We start from the raw sequence: 19,740 nt of genomic DNA, 5'->3' as shown, positions 1-19,740 counted from the left end.
GTTCTACCAGTCTCTTTTTCATGTTTTGGGCCAAAGTCTGATACCAGAACAATAAGTCGCAGTCCCCAAAAATGTGTGCTGGTCAACCCCATCTGCAACTACTGGCTCAAATTAAGCAATGGATGTCACTATGAAAGTGGAAATTAATGTGCTGTAGGCGCACCACTTAATAAGGTAAATGAGTGACCCTTATTGGCGATTTCTTTGATGATGCAAGAGTAAAAGGAGGGTCTGCAGCCTCCATAACTATTAGGTTTGGCGCTAGAGCATAACAAAACTGGCAAGAACTTCCACTATTTAATACTATGCTTGGCCCTTTATAAATCATGTGTTCGGCTTTCTTTTCCCCCCCCGCATTGGAAATGATAAATTGCAGTGTGTGCCATGGACTGATGAAAAAAAAAATCTTTTGCATTTTATTCTAACGTAAACTTAACTTCTTTGATACATAACAACTTTAAACATACCGAAACAAAAGCCTATTTTATTACTGTGCTTTTTACATGTAAAAGTATAGTACTGTTATTCGGCAAAACTCTCATTTATTGCAATGTGAATTGCCCTCAATGGCTATGAAATTATTCACCAAAATGTTTTTTTCAATATAAATCCTTGTTTGTGTATGGGACTTATGTATGTGAAGTGATGGGCCATTGTCAAACACTGTTTTTCAGAGTATTTATAAATACATTTGTCATTGGGGTGAGGGGACAGAACAACATGGGAAAGAAATTACATTTCTGATCGGCTGTCCAGTAGCTGAATATCAAGGCATGACGCAGTCAGTGTTGCCAAAAACAGATGAGACGTGAACTTTTCCTACAAGCAATATGTTAAACTATCATCAATTCAAAGCCCCACATCAGACCTCTTTACATCAAAAAGCAATAAACGCTCTACATATAAAAACAGAAAATGAAAGCAAGGATGTCAGTAAAGTGAATTATAAGGCCTTTGCTAGCTTTAACCTTAGCATGTAAAACAAAATACCAGAACTACAGCAACAGGTAGAAAACATGAAAACTATCTTTGGTAGAAGACAAAATAGCACTGGTCTTAAATCGATACATCAAATGGCAGAAAGCAGCTTGCTACCTGTAGAACAAATTCTGTCGTATTACATAATAGTAATCACTTCCACCAATGCCATAAACATATTTTTCAAGGTCATCTATGGAAAGACAAATTTACAATTTCCTGCCTGGCAATAGATTTTAAGTAGACAATTACTGAAGTGCAATTTTAATCAGGGTAAGAAAGAACCGTGTGAAATGCTTGCAATGGGGGAGAAACTGCATTGCCAGGCCTTTTGGCACTGTAACTTAAATTTGTAGTTTCAGAAGTCAGTCTTATGTGCAACTGTTTGTCAACATTTTGACCTCTAATTACCGGTCGTTCAAATTCTCAGAAGCAGCAGTCTGTCTCCTACGAAAACAGGACTGGTGAGCAGGTAAATCGTACATTCAAATATTTCACATATTGTATTTGATGACATTCGCTCTTATAAGTTAGGAACAAAAGCGGTCTTAATAAAAACACCTTTTGATAAAAACACTACATTACTTTATTTTCATAACTTTTCACAAATTCTGGTGTATCTGTTTTCTAGGCAGGTTCATCACGTTAGAATTCAGGTATCCTGCACTACATACTAATCGGTACGACTTTCAAAATTGCTAAAACAATTACATCATTTTGTTGCATATCAACAGACAAAATCTTTCACTATCGTGCCGGAAATCAAGACCACTAGATAAAAGCAGGGGAATAGTTACCTTCCAGTACCACTGAATGACAGGATGATTCGGACAATAGCCGTTCTTATAAATGGTGTGTTGTCGCCAGTCATTCACATCAACATCCCCGAGGCCGCACATCAGTAACTACGGAGAAACAGGAATTAAGGTCCGATATGGCACTGAGACACAGATGTTGGTCGTAAGAGCATGACACCATTTTTTATTAACCAAAACATTTTCATTTCTTTTTAACAAGTATTAAAACAGATATAAGCATGTTTTTCAAACCGCTTCCCACCCTCCCTCCTCTTTGGTACATACAGCTTAGGATCATACTATGTGATGTTCATTATAAAGTTTCTGCAACACCCTCAGCATCCTGATGCAGGTCAAAGGTTTAGCATCTTGGGTGAAAAAGTTCAGCACAGGGCCCTTTGGTTGCAAAATCTGCGCCTAGCATGTGTCAAAGTGTGCGGTACCAGTCCGACTGCGCCGGTGGAGTACGGCGACCCAATATACTACGGATTGATTGACATAAAATAGTCTTCCTTAGAGGGCTTTATGTCCAATTCGTTTGCCCTACACAGCTTGGAAGAACAACTGAACGTCAAGGTCCAATTAATTTTCGAATGAGACATTTGTTGAGAATACGGGGTGCTCTGTACGAGTGCGCTCTACAGGACTTGTTCAAAAGTTGAAAAAGGTCTATCAAAAAGAGGCAGAGGGTAGCTCTTCTCCGATTGGAGCTTAACTGACGCGGAAAGAAAAGAACTGACGTAAGCAAGCCTGGGGGGCGCCCATATAGGTTACTGTGGCGTCATAATCGCCGATAACGATGTCATGCTGAGCTGAATACAGCCACTCAACGGTGCGCACAAGGGGTATTGCTCGAGCAAACGTTTCCAGATCCAGCCTGACACTTAGGAAATTAAAAGGTAAGGAATCTGCATCAAGAAGTCTCTTTCAGATAGGACTTATAGTATTGGACTGGGCTGAGGGCACTTGCCAGTGGCCCCAGACTGCTTTGAAGGGCACATTTGGTGCCCTCCTTAGATACTCTAGTTTGACCCAGTTCAGGAACCCTTGGTTTCCGCTCTGGCGTGCAACTGGACAAAGGACATGGGAGTATCCTACCCTCTGTCTAGCCCCTCCCCTGTGAGGTACTCATGAGTTGTTCCAACCCTTTCCTTATGGTACCTATTTTACTTATAGGTTAGTGCTAGTTAGATCTGAAAGTATCAGAGCGCTTTACACAAGATGAAGTTAAAATAAAATAGCTTTACGCATAATGTGAGACACTTAGGTTCAAGTACATGCATAAATAGAGAGAAAGAGAATTGTTAGGTAATTAGGGCGGTTACAGTATGCGGACAATTAGCATAGCAGGAGTTAAAGGAGTTAATGACATATTAGACAGCTGTAAAAAATCAAACAGCACACCGGCAGCTAAGACTTTATTAGACTGAAGACGAAGTCACGGAAAGAAAACAACTAGACAGCATGCCTTCTTTCTCTAGGCCCTTAGGACCTGGAACAACATGCCTGTACAACTGACACCTTCCCAAAACCCGCTCCAGTTTTGGAGGACCTGAAGAACACTACTAACAATACTACAACATTCCACTTCCACTCTCAGAAGGTAGCGAGCCCTCCACTCATTGCCTGTGCCTCTGTATTTGACTGTGTACAGCATTCCACTGCATTTCAGCTGGTTTGCACTATAAAAATAGAGCCTGCATGCACTTCATCAATGAGGCTATGTTGAAACAGTACCAGTGACAAAAACAAGGCCCACAATCACCCAAACTGCCCACTTCCTCACTGAGGCAAGCTGAGGATATCGAAAGGAGCAAAAGCTTTCAAACAGGACCTGTTCCAGCTTTTTCGACTCCTTGTTTTTTCCTGCTGGAAAAGTTATACAGTGTCCTTAAAGTGGACTTAGTGGCCTTAGTGAGCCCGTTGGGCATCTTCACTTGTCCAATAGGTGCAAGCTCTGGATGTCCGGGATAACCCCAACGCAAGACACCACTGAAAGATGTATGGAAATGGCTCTTACAGGGTTATTTTGAAATCAAAACCGAAGTTCAGTGTTCCATGGAAGTGCCACTTTCGTGAAAGAAGGAAAGACCCAAAAATGGTGAACAAGAGCCAATATGTTCAGAACAAATGTACAGGAAAGAGCGAGCTCAACATCCTGTAGTAGGTGCCTGTGATATTAAGATTTCACAGATTCACAAGATGCCAAGATTCTATGAGCTTCCATTATTTAACATGTAAAGTTCCAGAGAAAATCCCAAGTTATCTGTGAAAGATGTGCGAAAGCAGGAATCTCGTGACACTGAAAGGTCACCAATTTGAAGGTCACCAAGACAGCAAATGTAGAAACAGAAGGCTTCGGGTATGAAGCTGTGACCCATACAAGACCAATGCTATAAAACACAATGTTTCTGTTGCAAGATTTTGCTGCACAGCCAAGTCAGAGGCCAAAAGGAAGAGAGACATTTTTAAGCCATAGTATTTCGAAAAAATCGGGAACTTATCTATGGAAAGAAAATGTCAAAGCAAGTCCTTTGGTTAAAATATGAACACATTTGTTAAGGCACACTGGCGCTTTTAAAAAAGGCGCATGAGTTGTGAATAATGCACCTTTGATTGTACAAGCTCGTCACTGGTACCTGCAAGGTAGTATGAGTGTACTCTAACAGCGACGGATGGGGGAGGTTAACAAAACATCTCCAGTATTGGATTTTTCATAGATGCAAATGCTTGAATAATTCTCAGTCGCCGAAGTGGGAGTCCTATGGTACTATAGTAAAGCAATGTGTATTACAACAAGACTGAACGACAATTAACTATAGGTTTTATAGCCTAGCTATGCCTTTTTGTTTTTTTATATAAATAAAAAAGGCACAAAGTACAAACTTTAGGCAATCAGGTGACAGCACCATCTAGATCACTTCCAAGAGAGGCTGAATCCCTCAGATTGTGTACCGCACGTCATGTGATGGGAGTCTCCTTCACCTCTTCAAAAGGAATTTACTTCCAAAAATCATCACTTCTACTACCTGCATATTCTGACTGGACACCATGTTGCAACTCACCAAAAAATGACTTTTCAGATCCTGTGACACTTATGGAAAGAAGAGGCTTCATTCGGATGACTAACATAAGGAATGTATATATTGCCACTGTCCAGAGCATAAGGTGAGAGACAGCAAGATATGTCACACTTTTTCTCAAAAGACTCTGAAAGACAGGGAAGGTAGACTTTGTGGTGGCTACAAAAGCTGAAAACGAAAGAGTTACCTTTATCTGAGGAGGATAGTGATCTGTCTTCACCTACTTCATCTTCCCTCAAAAGACAAATAAAAAAAAGAAAATCGCCTCAGAGCCACCTTCAAAGGCCATTAAGAAATCTAAACCTACTACTACTGGGCACAAAGCGGCATGAAGACCTTCCTTACTCCTTCAAAAAGGAAATATTGCTTTAGAAAACGTTCACTAAGAGTCTACAACTCCTTCCCTGAAACAAGTCCTTCCTAAACGTGCTTTAGTCTTTGACATCGACGACAAAATCCATGAAGAAAGTGTCAAGCTCTGCAGTTGTATTCTTGATGACAGCGGTGACTGTCAACAACCGCGTCTATGGTAACGATAACATCCGCATTTACTACAGCATCATGGTCAGGCGACGATCATAACAATGAGGATACTAACGAGCCAGTCGTCACAGATTCTTCTGACAGCGTCCCTCCTCAACTTCCCGTCGACGGTGAAGATTCCATCAATGATACTGTCCTCACCAGCGCAATCCTAGTTGCTGACGACACTGTTATCGATGGCGATACTGTCAATGATGCCGTTGACGATGATGCGGTCGACGACCTTACCATCATTGAGAAAACAGTCAATGCCAACAGCAAAGACCCTGCAAAGATGACATTTTCTCCATTGTTTTGATCGCTATAAGGGATAAACCGTCTGCAGGCACAATTCTGCCAGCCCACACCTCTCCAAGTAAGGTGTTGCCCTATCCACCCCTTAGATGAGGATGACTGCACTGCTGATGAAGGGCCCTTTTGGGTGGCTCATAGCCTGTCTCAGCTACATGTCAAATGCAAGGACTTTGAGGATTATGACAAGCAATAGCAGGATGACGATTACTCTACGAGAGAGCACTCAGAACTATACCAACATGAATAATCAATACAAGACCAACAGAAACCTTCAATTCCTATGCCTATGTCTATGGTTACCAATGTGCAAAGTATGCTCCAAGACTATGATCGCAGATTCCCACAATCTGCACCTGCTATGCCACAAGCACCAAGTTCGGTGCAATTTCTGCAAACTCCTACATCGCTACCACAACCATCAGGTTTGCTTGAGGCACCTGGCGCCACTCTAACAGAGTTGCTGGATACTTTGGAAGACCCCCCCCAGCTGACAATGCTCCATCTATGGACGAAGAGAGGGAAGAGTGAAATACAAAACACTACCTCAGGTGCCAATGAGTGGGACGACTATCTCATCCCCACTCTATTTCCACCCGCGGTGACACCAGTAGACTCTCCGCCCGAGAATATTGGCAGCTTTCGTAATTTGATAGAGAGGGCAGCTAAACAATTTTAACTTCTACTGGTCCCTAAACTATCGGACAGTTCGCTCTATGATTTTAAAGAACCTACCAAGAAATCGGTGAGGGTTATCCCAATTATAGATTTTATTTGGCAAGAAATTCTTAAAGCCATTAAGAACCCGGTTACGGTTTCAGCAGTCATCCCAAGTTGAGACAAAACATATAAAGTCCCCAGTGACTCTACAATTTGTCTGGTTGGGCAGCCAAAAACACACTCAGTGGTATCCCAAGTGGTGCAATGTCACTCTAAGAACCCGTCCACATCAATTTCCTACCCTCTGGAAAGGGATGGTCGTCAGTTTGATAATATTGGGAAGAGATTCTCCTCAATGACAGCCATGACAGTTAGAGTTTGCCGCTCTATCTTAGGCCGTTATGACTGCCAAATGTAGTTGGATGTGTACACTTATATTCACTTACTACCAGAAGATGCCAAAGAATATTTGCAGAGATAATCGACTGCGCCATTGAAGCCTCTTCTACTGGGTTCAGGCAACTTACTGGAGAGGCTGTTCTCAGTAGACAAGGATGGTTAAAATCCACTTCCTTCCACCCTGAGTGAGATACTTGACATACCCTTTGACGGCAAATTGTTGTTTGGCAAACACATGGATGATACGCTGCAGTCCATCAAGGTTGATACTAATACAGCAAAGTCCCTGGGGGCTCTCCAGTATAGGAAGCAGCCCTTTCGATGAGCCAGAGGTTTGTTTTTAGTGCCGGTTACATCACTTTTGCAATTTCACAAAACGACATATGTTAGCAGGTCCGGCTTTTGGCCCGAGAAACCTGGATGGATGACAGTGCTCACGCAACAGACATCACCAGCGGTTTAGGATACATCCAGGCCGCCAGAGCCGTTCATAATCTCCAGAATATCTATAAAATGTAATAGTTTTGTTTACTTTCCTGATCATCCCTGAATTTCCCTTTCGGCCCCTCCCATAGGCTCTCACTCCAGTTAGAAAACAAATAGGTGATTCAGGTGAGAAGATGAGAGAGGGAATGCAGGTTCACAGGTCAGTCACTGCTCTAAGGTAATCCACCAAAACCTGACGTGTGAGGGCAAAAGGTGGAGGAAGATCTGCCGGGGCGCAAAACCCAGGGCGCTGTAGTCGTAAGTATATGTACATCCTGTACATCTGCATTACTGAATGATTGACCTCGGTAGGAGCTGTGCCTTAATGCAGTAGCTACCCCAATCTAGTCATAAGCACTGTGTCTAGGATATATTCCCAAACTCAATGGTATTTGCACTGTCCCCAGATCAGACTCCTCCAGTTTGGTCACGAAGTTAGAGGATTTTCCCTCATTGATCGAGCTGTACTCACTGTACCAGCTTCACGTAACATTTGCAACAATCTCTTTATCACAGTGGTAATGGAACAATTTTTAAAGTGGGGGTACTTCCATACATCATTGAAGTCTTAGGGACTGAATTATTCCAGTGTCACACAAAGAATAAATGTAGCATGAGTCACGCCAATTTAGTAAGAGAGTGGTACGGGTGTAGTGAGTAGCTTATGATGCATTTTGGAGCACACTGTCACAAATATTTTACTAAAGCATGGTGTGGCAGGGCCCTGTCATTTGCAGACAACATATTTTATATTGGATTGGCTATTAAATTTGCACAGACATTCCCTTTTACTGAAAAATATTTAACACAATGTTTGTGGAAATAGAGTTTAAGCATATATTTATCATTTGTGTATCACCAGGTAAAGCTTATTTATTAGTTTGGTCTAATTAAAATTGTTGTTTCCATCACTGTTCTAATTTTTTCTTGTTGCTACCTTGCATAACAAAGTTACATTGTATTGGCCTACCTTGCATAAGAAAGTTTAACCCCTTCAGGAAGAAATATTTATTTATTTAAGTAGCTTATACAGCGCGCAGCTACCCCCCCGAAGGGGTGTCCCGGCCCTAAAAACAGGAACTCACGACTAAAGAGGGGAAGCAGGAGGAATGAAGGACTAGAATCATGTTCTAGAGAAGAGCCACGTTTTTAATTTACTGCGGAAAAGGGATTCTGAAGGGCAAAACCTGAGGTCAAGTGGGAGGCAGTTCCATAGTTTAGCGGTCGTCACGCTGAACCCTCTGCCGCCCATTCTAGATCGTCGGAAGCGAGGTACAGTCAGGAGACGTAGATTATTGGATCTCAGAGTTCTCACTGATTGAGATATTACCACTCGCTTTTTCAGATATCCTGGCCCTAAACCGTTGATGGCACGAAAGGCGAGGGTGAGAATCTTGAATTGAATGCGGCTTGCAATGGGGAGCCAGTGTAGCTCCTTGCAATAAAAAGCAACCGACTGACGGTAAGGGATATTTCCAATCAGTCTAGCTGCCGCATTCTGCACGATCTGGAGACGATCAATCAAGTATTGAGGGGCACCAGCGTATAAGCTGTTGGCGTAATCTAAATGGGATGTGATGAGGGCCTGAGTGATAGTTCTACGGACGTCTAAAGGGAGGTAAGGAAAAATCTTTTTAATCATGCGAAGTTTCGCGAAGCAGGCTGAGGTGACCTTGTTAATTTGCGTTTTACAGGAGAGTGAGTCATCGAACTGAAAGTCAAGGTTACGTGCTGATTGGACAGGGGAGGGCGGGGGGTTAAGCGCTGTGGGCCACCACAGGCTGGGGGATATTGGAACTTTCTGGTTAAAAAATAAGACCTCTGTCTTATCAGTATTAAGCCTAAGGTGGTTGATGGTCATCCAGGCACAGATGTTATCCAAACAGTGGCAGAAGTTGGCAAAGGTGGAGTCAGAGTGGTCTCTAAAAGAGAATATCAGCTGAGTATCGTCAGCATAAGAGACCACCCTGACCCCACAGGACTCCACCACTGTAGCCAAGGGAGCGAGATAGACATTAAAAAGCAGAGGGCTCAGGGCAGAGCCCTGCGGAACACCACACAGCAGGGGTTTACCCTCTGATTTAAAAGGTCCGAGCGCCACCCTCTGCGTTCTGCCAGTGAGGAATGACTCAACCCAGGCTAATGCAGAGCCGCCAATTCCAGCCTGCCTTAGACGGTTAAGAAGGATTTTATGTGAAACCGTATCAAAAGCGGCGGATAGGTCGAGGAGGACCAACATGGCCTCCTCGCCCCTATCTACACACTCACGGACGGTCTCAGCTACTTCCAAGAGAGCAGTTTCGGTGCTGAAGCCCGCTCTAAAGCCAGATTGAGAGTCGTGTAGAAAAGAGTTGTGTTCAAGATATTCAGTCAGTTGCAGCTGGACGGCCTTCTCCAGAATTTTTGCGGGTTTGGGAAGGAGGGAGATGGGGCGAAAGTTGTTAAATTTTGTAGGGTCGGCATCAGGCTTTTTCAAAATGGGGACTAAGAGAGCTTCCTTCCAAATAGATGGACATATGCCATGATGGAGGGAGGCATTCCAAATAGAAAGAAAGGGGCAAGCCAGTATAGGGGCTAGGTCACCCAGGACCTTGGCAGGAATAAGGTCAGAAGGCGAACCTGAACTGCACTGGGTGAATAACCTGAGTGCGGTCTCGTGAGACAGCTCGTTAAAAGACTGTAGGGAAGCCGATTCCGGAGCCAGGTCAGGAGGAACCGGGAAGTGTTCCTCAGCAGGGAAAGAGGTACTAATTTTATCGATTTTCTCCAGAAAATAATCAGACAATCCATCACATAGAGCCTGGCTAGAGGGGTTCTGCGCAGCCCTGGCGGGAGGGTTTACAAACTCTTTAACAATATTAAAAATGGTTTTGGAGGAGTTCTTAGCTTTAGAGATTTGAAGTGAGAAAAAGTCTCTCATGGTGACTTTTTTTAGTTTAAGAAATTTCCTCAAGGCAGTTTTGTAAGTAGCTTTGGAATCGGGGTCATAATTCTGCCTCCACTTGCGTTCTAATATTTTGCAGCGGCTTTTTTCCTCTCGAAGGGTCAGTGAGAACCATTGGGCAGAAGGGCGTGTTCGAGCGGAGGTAATAGGTTTAAGGGGGGCGATGGAGTCAATAGCCAGAAGTAGTGCGGAATTAAGTTTGGACACATTTTCATCAATGTCACTAGACAAAGGGTCCGGCTGATAATGAAATAAAGGATCTAAGGTCGAACAGGTAACTTTATGCCACTTTCTTCCCAGCTCTTTACCACGGACTGTGGGTGTGGGTCTTGAGTATATCTCTAGGTCAAAAGGGACAAGATGGTGATCTGACCAAGTAAGAGGAAGAGAGGAATGGACTGTAATATTAGAGAAATTGGCAAAAATAAGGTCAAGTGTATGCCCAGCTGTATGTGTTGGTCCCTTGACTAATTGAGACAGGTTCAAGCTCTGCATCGTTTCCAACAAAGAGTTGGCTTTTGAGCAAAGAGAATTATCCACGTGGAGGTTGAAGTCACCAAGCACCATAAAATGTTGGTGCTTGAGGGAGAGATCAGCCATCAGGTGGATTAATGCCGTTAAAGAGAGAGTCGAGGCGGTAGGAGGGTTGTAGACTAGACTACCCGCCATGACGACTGCCGCAGTGTCCGCAATAGTGAAATGCATAGCTTCGATCATCCCGATATTCGTCAAATTGGTGATAGACAAATTAAGATGGGATTTTAGGATAATGGCAAGACCGCCTCCTGATTTGCCCCCTTCACGATTGATACCCTTAAAGAGATAACCCGGCGGGGTAGCTAGGTGGATATCAGGGGCCGAGGTGTCTTTGAGCCATGACTCGGTGAGAAACAAAATATCCCAGGCGTCCGATACAATTGACGCCCAGATCTTGTTGGAATGACGGGGGAGGGAGCGGCAGTTAATCAAACCTGCTTTCAGCGTCAGAGGATGATTCAGGCGCTTGGGCAGGCTGAGGCTGGGAGAGGGGCGTAGGCTCCATGGCGGGAGAGTGAAATTGCAATGTGGACAATAAAAAGGGGCGTCTTCCAGATGGCAGGGACAGCAGCGCGGAGAGGACGGGCAGGTAGTAGGCTTTAAATGCAAAAGTTAATACGACCAGAAGCAGACTGTTCGCCAGGGGGACTGGCCCTAGGCACGGGCCAGGCGCGGACGGGCACAGACGGGCTTGCCTTAGGCGCGCCTTCGGCGCTCCCGCTGCGCTCGTCCGCTGCGCTTGCGTGGAAAGCACATTAGTAGAGAGGGAGGGGGCGTGGCCTCGCAGGTGGGCGTGTCCCCGCTTGCCAGCAGCGATGGCGGCCGTGGATATTACCCTGCAGCACAGAGCTAAAATCCGCTGTTTGTAGGGTATAGCAGAGTGGCAGTATGGCGAAAGTGCCCCAAAGGAGCTCAGGGTAGGTGCACAGAAATTAAAATCACGTTAAACACATTACACAAATTTAAAAGAATTCGAGCAGCACACCTCCGGCTTTCCGCCTCAGAGGTCAGAATTTCCTGATGTCGCGCTAGTGATCAGCGTTTAAATGGGCTCGGGAGGGGGCGTGGCCTCACGGGTGGGCGTGTCCCCGCTTGCCAGCAGCGATGGCGGCCGTGGATATTACCCTGCAGCACAGCGCTAAAATCCGCTGTTTGTAGGGTATAGCAGAGTGGCAGTATGGCGAAAGTGCCCCAAAGGAGCTCAGGGTAGGTGCACAGAAATTAAAATCACGTTAAACACATTACACAAATTTAAAAGAATTCGAGCAGCACACCTCCGGCTTTCCGCCTCAGAGGTCAGAATGACTTTCACTCTTAATGGCATATAGTTTGTGGCTGTGCAAGCGTTTAATTGTTAATAGTGGCGAGGGATATTTCCCTTTCAGTGGGGCTTTATAAGTTATTAGAGGTTTAAACCTAAAACAGGATAGACTAGGTATACTAATGGGTTTTTAGGATGCAAGCATTGTGTCACAAGACAGTATTTAGGGGGTTTTAGGATTCACAAAGAGCCAATTACTTAGATTTGGTAATGCTCTTTCTGGTAGAGACTACAACCAACTGCAGATTTCGCACTTTTTGAATATACATCAGGTGTCAGACTGGATCTGGAAACTTTTGAGCAGTACCTCAATGCGCAAGAAGGTGGCACCATGATGTTCTGGTCCAGAAATGAGGTGCAGGGGCTGGGGATATATAGGCGCCATTCACACACGCTGGTCTGTGTGAGGCTGCCTGTGTCCCCAGACAAAGCCCTAGCAGCAAATTGGCTTTGACCTGTGTGTAGATTCCTAGACTTGGGATCTTATTAATGAGTATGACCAAATTCACAGAAAGGGGACAGTGGGAGAGTCGGTGAGGAGTGTGCAGTTAGAGTCCCTTCCACAAAGCGCATTACAAAAGGTAAGTAACTTGTTCTTCTGATAGAAACTTCCAACTGCAGATTCCGCACCTTTTAAATAGATACCAGAGCAGTACCCATTAGGAGGTGGGCCTGTCAATTGGCACATACTAAGAAGTCTTGTATGACCAAGCAGGCGAAATACCCTTTTTGGCATACCTGGCTGTCCAGGCAGTAGTGGTTCATGAACGTATGGAGCGACGCACATGTAGCCACCTGGCAGAAATCCACGACTGGAACTACACATCAATGAAGTGGTAGCAGCTTTTGCCCTGGTGGAATGGGCTTACACAACTTCTGGAGGCTGCTTTCTGACCATTGAGTAGCAAATGTTGATGCAGAGTACGATCCAAAGGGAGATAGTCCTCCTTTGCATTGCCGTGTCTATTTTAACTCCAGTGAACCTGAGCTGATCGTCCAGCTGGTGTTCTTTGGAACTAAAAGATCAGTGTACTTTTGGGGTCCAGGCGATGAAGTCACTCTCCCTCTTTAGAGGGGTGAGGCAGAGCGTAAATGACGGCAAGGTGATAGTTTGACAGACGTTGAACAGTGTCCAAACCTGTTAGTTTCTGCAGAACCAGTTTGTCTGGGAAGAAGGTAGAGTTGAAGCTCACTCACTTGCTGTGCCAAGGTGATGGCGATGAGGAACACCGTTTTTTGGGGGAGGAGCAGAAAGGGACAGCTGTGAATTAGCTCAAAGGGATTGCACATCAAACATATCAAGGACCACGGCATGACGCAAGGAGAGGAAGGAAATAATTGCTGGAACATTTTCAAAAAACGCATCACAACTGGTGGCCTAAATAATGAGGGCTGGTCCGGTAAGCTTAAGAAGGCTGAAAGTACCAAAAGTTACTCATTAAATATGCTCACAGCAAACGTTTGTTGCGCAAGAAACAAAACAAAGAACAGGACGTCAGATAACCTGGCCTGGAGGGGTTTTAATTTGGCATGTGCTGTACCAAACCACGTTATCTGTCCCAATGACAGGCGTAAACCGCTTTTGTCGTGGGACGTCTGGCTGACTAGATGACATCAACCACCTCCGGAGGAAAGCTGAAGGTGTTCAGCTGTCGTTGCTTAATATGCAAGCATGAAGGTGGTGATTGGGAGTCCTGGGCACAGGAACCTGTCTTGTTGCTGCGACAGAGGTGCAGCCTGATCGAAGGACATGTGCTCAAGCACAGTAGTTTTGGGTACCATAGTCTCCATGTCCAATCTGGGGCCAAAAGGATGTCTATGGCCCAGTCATTCCTGAGCTTCTTTAGAATTCGAGGCATGAGTGGTATAAGTCGCAATGCATACAAAAATCCTGAGTTCCACTCTAGCCAGAATGCATTTTCTAGTGACAGTCGCCTTGGAAAGTCCAAGGCACAGAACTGCACATTGCACATTTTCAGCAGAACTGAGCCCGTAAAGCCTGCCACCAGCTCCTGAATGGATTATATGGAGCAGGTCTCAGGCGGAAACCAGAAGTATCTGATCTAGAGGACCATCTTAATCCCAAAGGGGTGCATTGGTCACCATTATCAACTCTGGGTGTGGTAGGGAGAGGGGTCTGCTGCTGACCCATTTGAGGTCCAGTAACAACACTGCAGATCTTTCGCAGTCTTTTCTGAGATCAGGATGTGGATGAAGAAGTCCCCTTCATGTGCACTGAGACTTAAGATCAACTGAAGAGACCACATATGCCATCTGGCATGCTTGATCAGCAGGATGCAGGAGGACATTAGTCCCAGTAGACGCAGAGCTAACCACACTGAAATCAAAGAGAGGCTGAAAGATTGGGATCATAGTCTGAATGTCCTGGACCCTCCTTTCTGGGGTAAAGGCACAAATGCAAACTGTGTCCATAATGGCTTAGATGATTGGGAGCATCTGAAAATTCAGGTGCAACTTTGGCACATTGACAGTGAGCCCATGAGATGGCAGGATGTTCAATGCAGTCTGGAGGTAGGTCGTGGCAGCCTGGGGCAAACTCACCTTCAACAGCCTGTCGTCGGGGAAGACTGTGAACCCTGACCTTCGAATGTGTGCTGCTACCACCGCCATCACTACTGTGAGCATCAGAGTAGCACTGATGAGACCAAAGGGGAGCACAGTGAACATAAAATGCTCCTGTCCCACCGCGAACTGCATGCAGCGCCGATGGGCAGTCAAGTCCTGGGCCACGTTGAGCATCTTGAATTTGTCCTTTGGGAGGAAAGATGGTCAGATGGTCCTCTGTCAGAAGTTCCGAGCACAGTCGTAGATAATGAGAAGCGACCAGAAATGGTAACACGTATCCCATCTCGAATGAACACTGCCCCAAAAACATCAATTTCAACCAGGCATGGCGACAGATGATAACACCAGTGCCGATGGCTTTCCAAATGGAATCTGTGGTATACACGCCACAGCAGATGGTAAACATAATGGCATCACAGCCATCCTGGATGGTCTGGGTTAGTACAGAACAAGGTTTTCGAGGACCCCTGGGCACAGTTGAGCAACCGAATACCAGAGAGTGTGGGTGTAGTGGCCCAAAGGCAGCTGGCTTTGACAGAACAGAGCTAAACATGGGGGAAGAAAATACCCTCTTTCCAAAGGTCTCTGCACTGTTAGATTCGCTATCCCAGGAAGTAGTTCGGAAGGCATTCAGGTTTTTCTGAATGGTGGAAGCTTGCTAATCAATTCGGGGGGAGTAGCTCCTCGTAAGTGGGAAATGTCAACCCACAGTCCGGTGGAATCACAAAGCCGACCACAGAGATCTCAGGGGATGCGACTGGTCAGATCTTACTGCCTTCACAAACCTGGTAAGGTGTCATGCTTCATCATAAGGTGCTCCTCATCAAGCAGGCGCTGCAATGCCAGACGGGCCTGGGGGCTTTTTATTGCAGATCTTTTGATCCGTCGATGCCATTGGATGAGTGCATGAAAGGATATCGTGCAAAAAATAAGGTGGTAATAGGGGTGTGTATAAAATAGTCTAAGGTAACCATAGGAGTGCCTAAGGGGTAAAGGTTCCTTAACTAAATAAAAACAGAGGTGTTATCCTTCAGTCACAATGTACCTTGACATCTCCAAAAATAAGTGATATGGTGGGGTCAACATGTTTAATGCCTACGTTGCAAGGAGGCTCCAATAAAATAAAATCATAGGATAAAATCATATCAACTTCTGACTCTATTCCACTTAACAGTTGATTCTTAATGTGACAACAACAGGGAATTTCGAATTAAGAAGCCTCAACTTTTGTTTTAACTCGATGAAAATATTCAATGGAAAAATGAAGGACATGTTAGGAGGTTGACATAAAACATATATCGGGGGAAAAGAGAGGGGGCTATGATAACTTCCATCTATATCTAATAAGTAGAATTATTTAAAACAAGTTAAATGACATGTGAATACAAATATATAGTGAATTTGTCCTCACTGTTGACTGTATTTAAATGTAATTAGGAAAATAGAATCCATTTCCGAATGACAGTGTAAGGCAACAAAACAACAAGACTTTAATTTATTTGGTCTACATCAGGGGAATTTCCACTTGGAAGGTTAAAGACCGAGAAAAGGTCTTCATTCGGTAAGTCACATATTCCGGGATTAAATATTTGATTAAAATCACAAAGTAATAAAAAAAAAAACAGCATTTGTGTAACGTGACATTCATGTATTAAGGTCCTTTTCTACATTTTCCGATTGATTGGATGAGTTTCTAGGATTTATAAATGAGATACAAATGCAAAAAAACACAAAGTTTCAGAGGTTTCCTTTTCATAAGCTATGCTCTTAGTTTGATTAAGAAAGGACCTCTGATTACTACTCCTGGGTGAAAGCAGTTCAGCAGCCATACCTCCTGGGTCATGAGGATAAAGGCCGGCCAACCAACAGGGGATGGCCACGGATGCAAAAATGCCCTAAGGCCTGATGATCTAAAGATGTTGGCTAATGTGCACTTTGCTGCATATTTATCACAGAAAATTCTTACAACATTAAAAGACACTACCTGGAAGAGTCAAAATCTTGATACTGTATGTTAATACAAACACAGTTACATAAATAAAAGCAAAGCCTTACATGTACAAATAGCAATAACTTGACATCCATTTAAAAGATCTGTACAAATATTTGCCCTTTTCGCAACTTACACATTTATTTTAGAACTACTCACCTCCAGCTCGTTTTCATCAAATATTTTAATTAAGTCAATGGGAATTAGTTCTGTGAATCCCTGCAGAAAGAAAGCACAAATTTCCATTCATTATGGTTCTAAAAATCTTATTTGTAGGTCTGACGTTAGTCAAGACCATCTGTTTTTACTCTTAAAAAATAAAATTATATATATATCTATAAATATGAAACAAACAATCAGGGTCCTTCTGGGATCGTGCCCGTAGTCAGGTGGTGCGTCAGCCGGTGGTACCCAATGCCGGTAAATGTAATCAACAATCCAAAAGGTATCACGCACACTCGGAAGGCAGGATGCTAGAAATAGATTTTAATCCGATAACAGCTACACGTTTTGACACGTAAGAGTGTCTTGATCACACGATTTTCACAGTACACCATGACGTGCATAAATAGTTAATGAACATAGAAAAGGCACAAAGTAGAAACCTCATCTGACAACAAATATGGCGGACATCCTGGAATGGGTGCATAGTGATTGTTTCAACATTGCATAGGAAGGGACCCTTCACTTTTTTCCAGCAGGTCACAGGTTCCCTAACCTTTTCTTCAGATAGAGTGGTAATGCACTTTCACTGAGATTACTAGACTTTTATTACACTGAAGAACACTTTGCGTTAATTTCTTGTTTTTACTAGTATTTCTAAAAATATGAAGAATAGCTTGGTGTTTGGTTTTTGATCATGAGGCACTTTTGATGTACTGCCACTTGGCTGTACGGTTAACCACCATCTCTTTGCTCCTGGACACTTATTGACATTGAGGCACTTGTCCTCTAGATTTTTTAAGTAAACAACTTTTTTGGGGGCACTATACAGCCAGTATCTTAGGTATGTGCAGGAACATATTAGCAGCTTCTTGAGTGTGCCATGGTGCATCTGCTGTGCAAGATTGTCTTGCCTACTTTTCAATGCGACATCTTACAACAGGGTTCATTCATTTCGTTCAACCCTTCGTAATTTTGTTTCTTCACATTATGCCTTATTTAGAATGTAAGCTTGGATTTCCAGTAGCATGTTCTCGAGGCAGTGTTATCGTATTACAATGCAGATGAATCAAATTGTATGCAATGTTGAAACAATTGTTATGCACCCATTCCAAGATGCCATATTTGTTGTCAGATGGGGTTTCTACTTTGTGCCTTTTCTATGTTGATGAACTATTTATGCACGTCATGATGTACTGTGAAAATCGTGTGATCAAGACACTCTTACGTGTCAAAACACGTAGCGGTTATCAGATTTAAATCTATTTCTAGCATCCTGCCTTCCGAGTGTGCGTGATACCTTTTGGATTGTTGATATATATATATATATATATAGTCATTTGTAATTTTATTGGCTTACTTCACTGTGACTGCATCCTGCTCTTTCACAGGGAACACACACAAAGTAGTTTCATTTAAAGCCAGAAACTACTTTGCAATATGTGCTTTTTCAGATGAAAAAACTCTGCTTTTAGTCATTTTTAGGTCGAAGCCTACCAGACAGTGCAGCTGTCTGGTTTGCTAAAAGGCATGTTGGGCACAAAGCATACCTAGGAAAGCATTCAGCCCATTGGTTCCCATGGGCTTTGTAACTCACATTTTATGGATTTTTATTTGCTGGATTTAGTTGCTTCAGGCAGCCCAACTTGAGCTCGTCCCTTCTCGTAACCAAACCTTGAGCATTGAATCCTTCCACAAACTCCCTTTCTGTGAGCAGGCTTTTAAATCTTGTCCTTATCTTGTCAGATTTGCTGTGCATTCAAAGACAGAGGTCAAATGCCAAGCTATCTCTTCTGAGGAAGATTGGTGTTTACGTCTCTTTCTTGAGCTTTCAAATGAGAGAATTTACGTGACAATCCTGCTGAGTATCCATTTTAGAGGAGAGAGTGTAGGATGTTTTCTTTTTTTTGCACCAAACTTTAATGGTCATTTCAGTTGAAAATGTGTTGTCTGTAATGGCAGTACATTTCACTCTATGCCACAACACTCCTTTCTACGACATGCCACTATACTGTATGCCTCTTCACTCTAAGACATTCTTTGGAACGCTAGGCGACTCCACCCCACTCCAATCTATGCCACTCGCTCCATGACATAACACACCACTACACTCCACACCACTTACCCCACTCCAATCTATCCCACTCCGTTTCAACGTGCCCCTATCTACCCCACCCCACTTCACTACAATTTACCCCAATCTACTCCACTCTAACCTACCCCACTCCATATAGCCCACTCCAATATCCTCCACCCAAATTTACCCCACACCACTTCAATCTACCAACTTCAATCTACTCCAGTCTAACTCACTCCACCCCAATCTATCCCAATCCACTCTACTACAATTCAATCTACCCCGCTCCACTCTACCCCACTCAACTCAATCTAACCCAATCAACCTCACCCCACTCCAATCTACCTCACTATACCCCAATCTACTGCACTCCACTCAAAGCCCAATCCACTCTACTACAATTCAATCTACCCCGCTCCACTCTACCCCACTCAACTCAATCAAACCCAATCAACCTCACCCCACTCCAATCTACCTCACTATACCCCAATCTACTGCACTCCACTCAAAGCCCAATGCACTCTACTACAATTCAATCTACCCCGCTCCACTCTACCCCACTCAACTCAATCAAACCCAATCAACCTCACCCCACTCCAATCTACCCCACTATACCCCAATCTACTGCACTCCACTCAAAGCTAGTCTCTGCTCCCATCTACCCCAATACAACTTACTCCACTCCAATATCCCTGACACCACTCCCATCTACTGCAGTCCGCTCTACTCTACCCCACTCCAAACTCCACTGCAATCTATCCAACTCCTCTCTACTTCAATCTTCCGAACTCCAACCTACCACAATCTCCTAATCCACTTCACTCCAATCTACCAAACTCCACTCTACCCAAATAAACCCCACTTCACTTCAATCTATCCCACTCCA

At 44.0% G+C, this 19,740-nt stretch overlaps 1 protein-coding gene and 1 long non-coding RNA gene across 25 annotated transcripts in view; one reads left to right on the top strand and one right to left on the bottom strand.

Annotated features, from left to right (window-relative positions):
- The window catches only part of NEDD4L (NEDD4 like E3 ubiquitin protein ligase), a 1,578,130-nt gene that overhangs the window by 27,774 nt on the left and 1,530,616 nt on the right, over nt 1-19,740 (bottom strand). For all 24 annotated transcript variants that reach the window (XM_078674880.1, XM_078674887.1, XM_078674878.1 and 21 more), the window contains 2 exons: nt 16,775-16,834; nt 1,776-1,883 (listed from right to left, as the gene is read on the bottom strand). In XM_078674880.1, coding sequence (XP_078531006.1) covers nt 1,776-1,883; nt 16,775-16,834 — 168 coding nt within the window. The remainder of the gene's footprint in view (nt 1-1,775; nt 1,884-16,774; nt 16,835-19,740) is intronic.
- Nucleotides 1-19,740, top strand: part of LOC144817929 (uncharacterized) — a 427,018-nt gene that overhangs the window by 260,757 nt on the left and 146,521 nt on the right. The gene's annotated exons all lie outside the window — the stretch shown is intronic.

The sequence above is a fragment of the Lissotriton helveticus genome, chromosome 2_1 (assembly GCF_964261635.1).
Source record: "Lissotriton helveticus chromosome 2_1, aLisHel1.1, whole genome shotgun sequence".
NCBI lineage: Eukaryota > Metazoa > Chordata > Amphibia > Caudata > Salamandridae > Lissotriton > Lissotriton helveticus.
The sequence above is the reverse complement of the archived record's forward strand: the minus strand, read 5'-3'. Positions and strand labels throughout refer to the sequence as shown.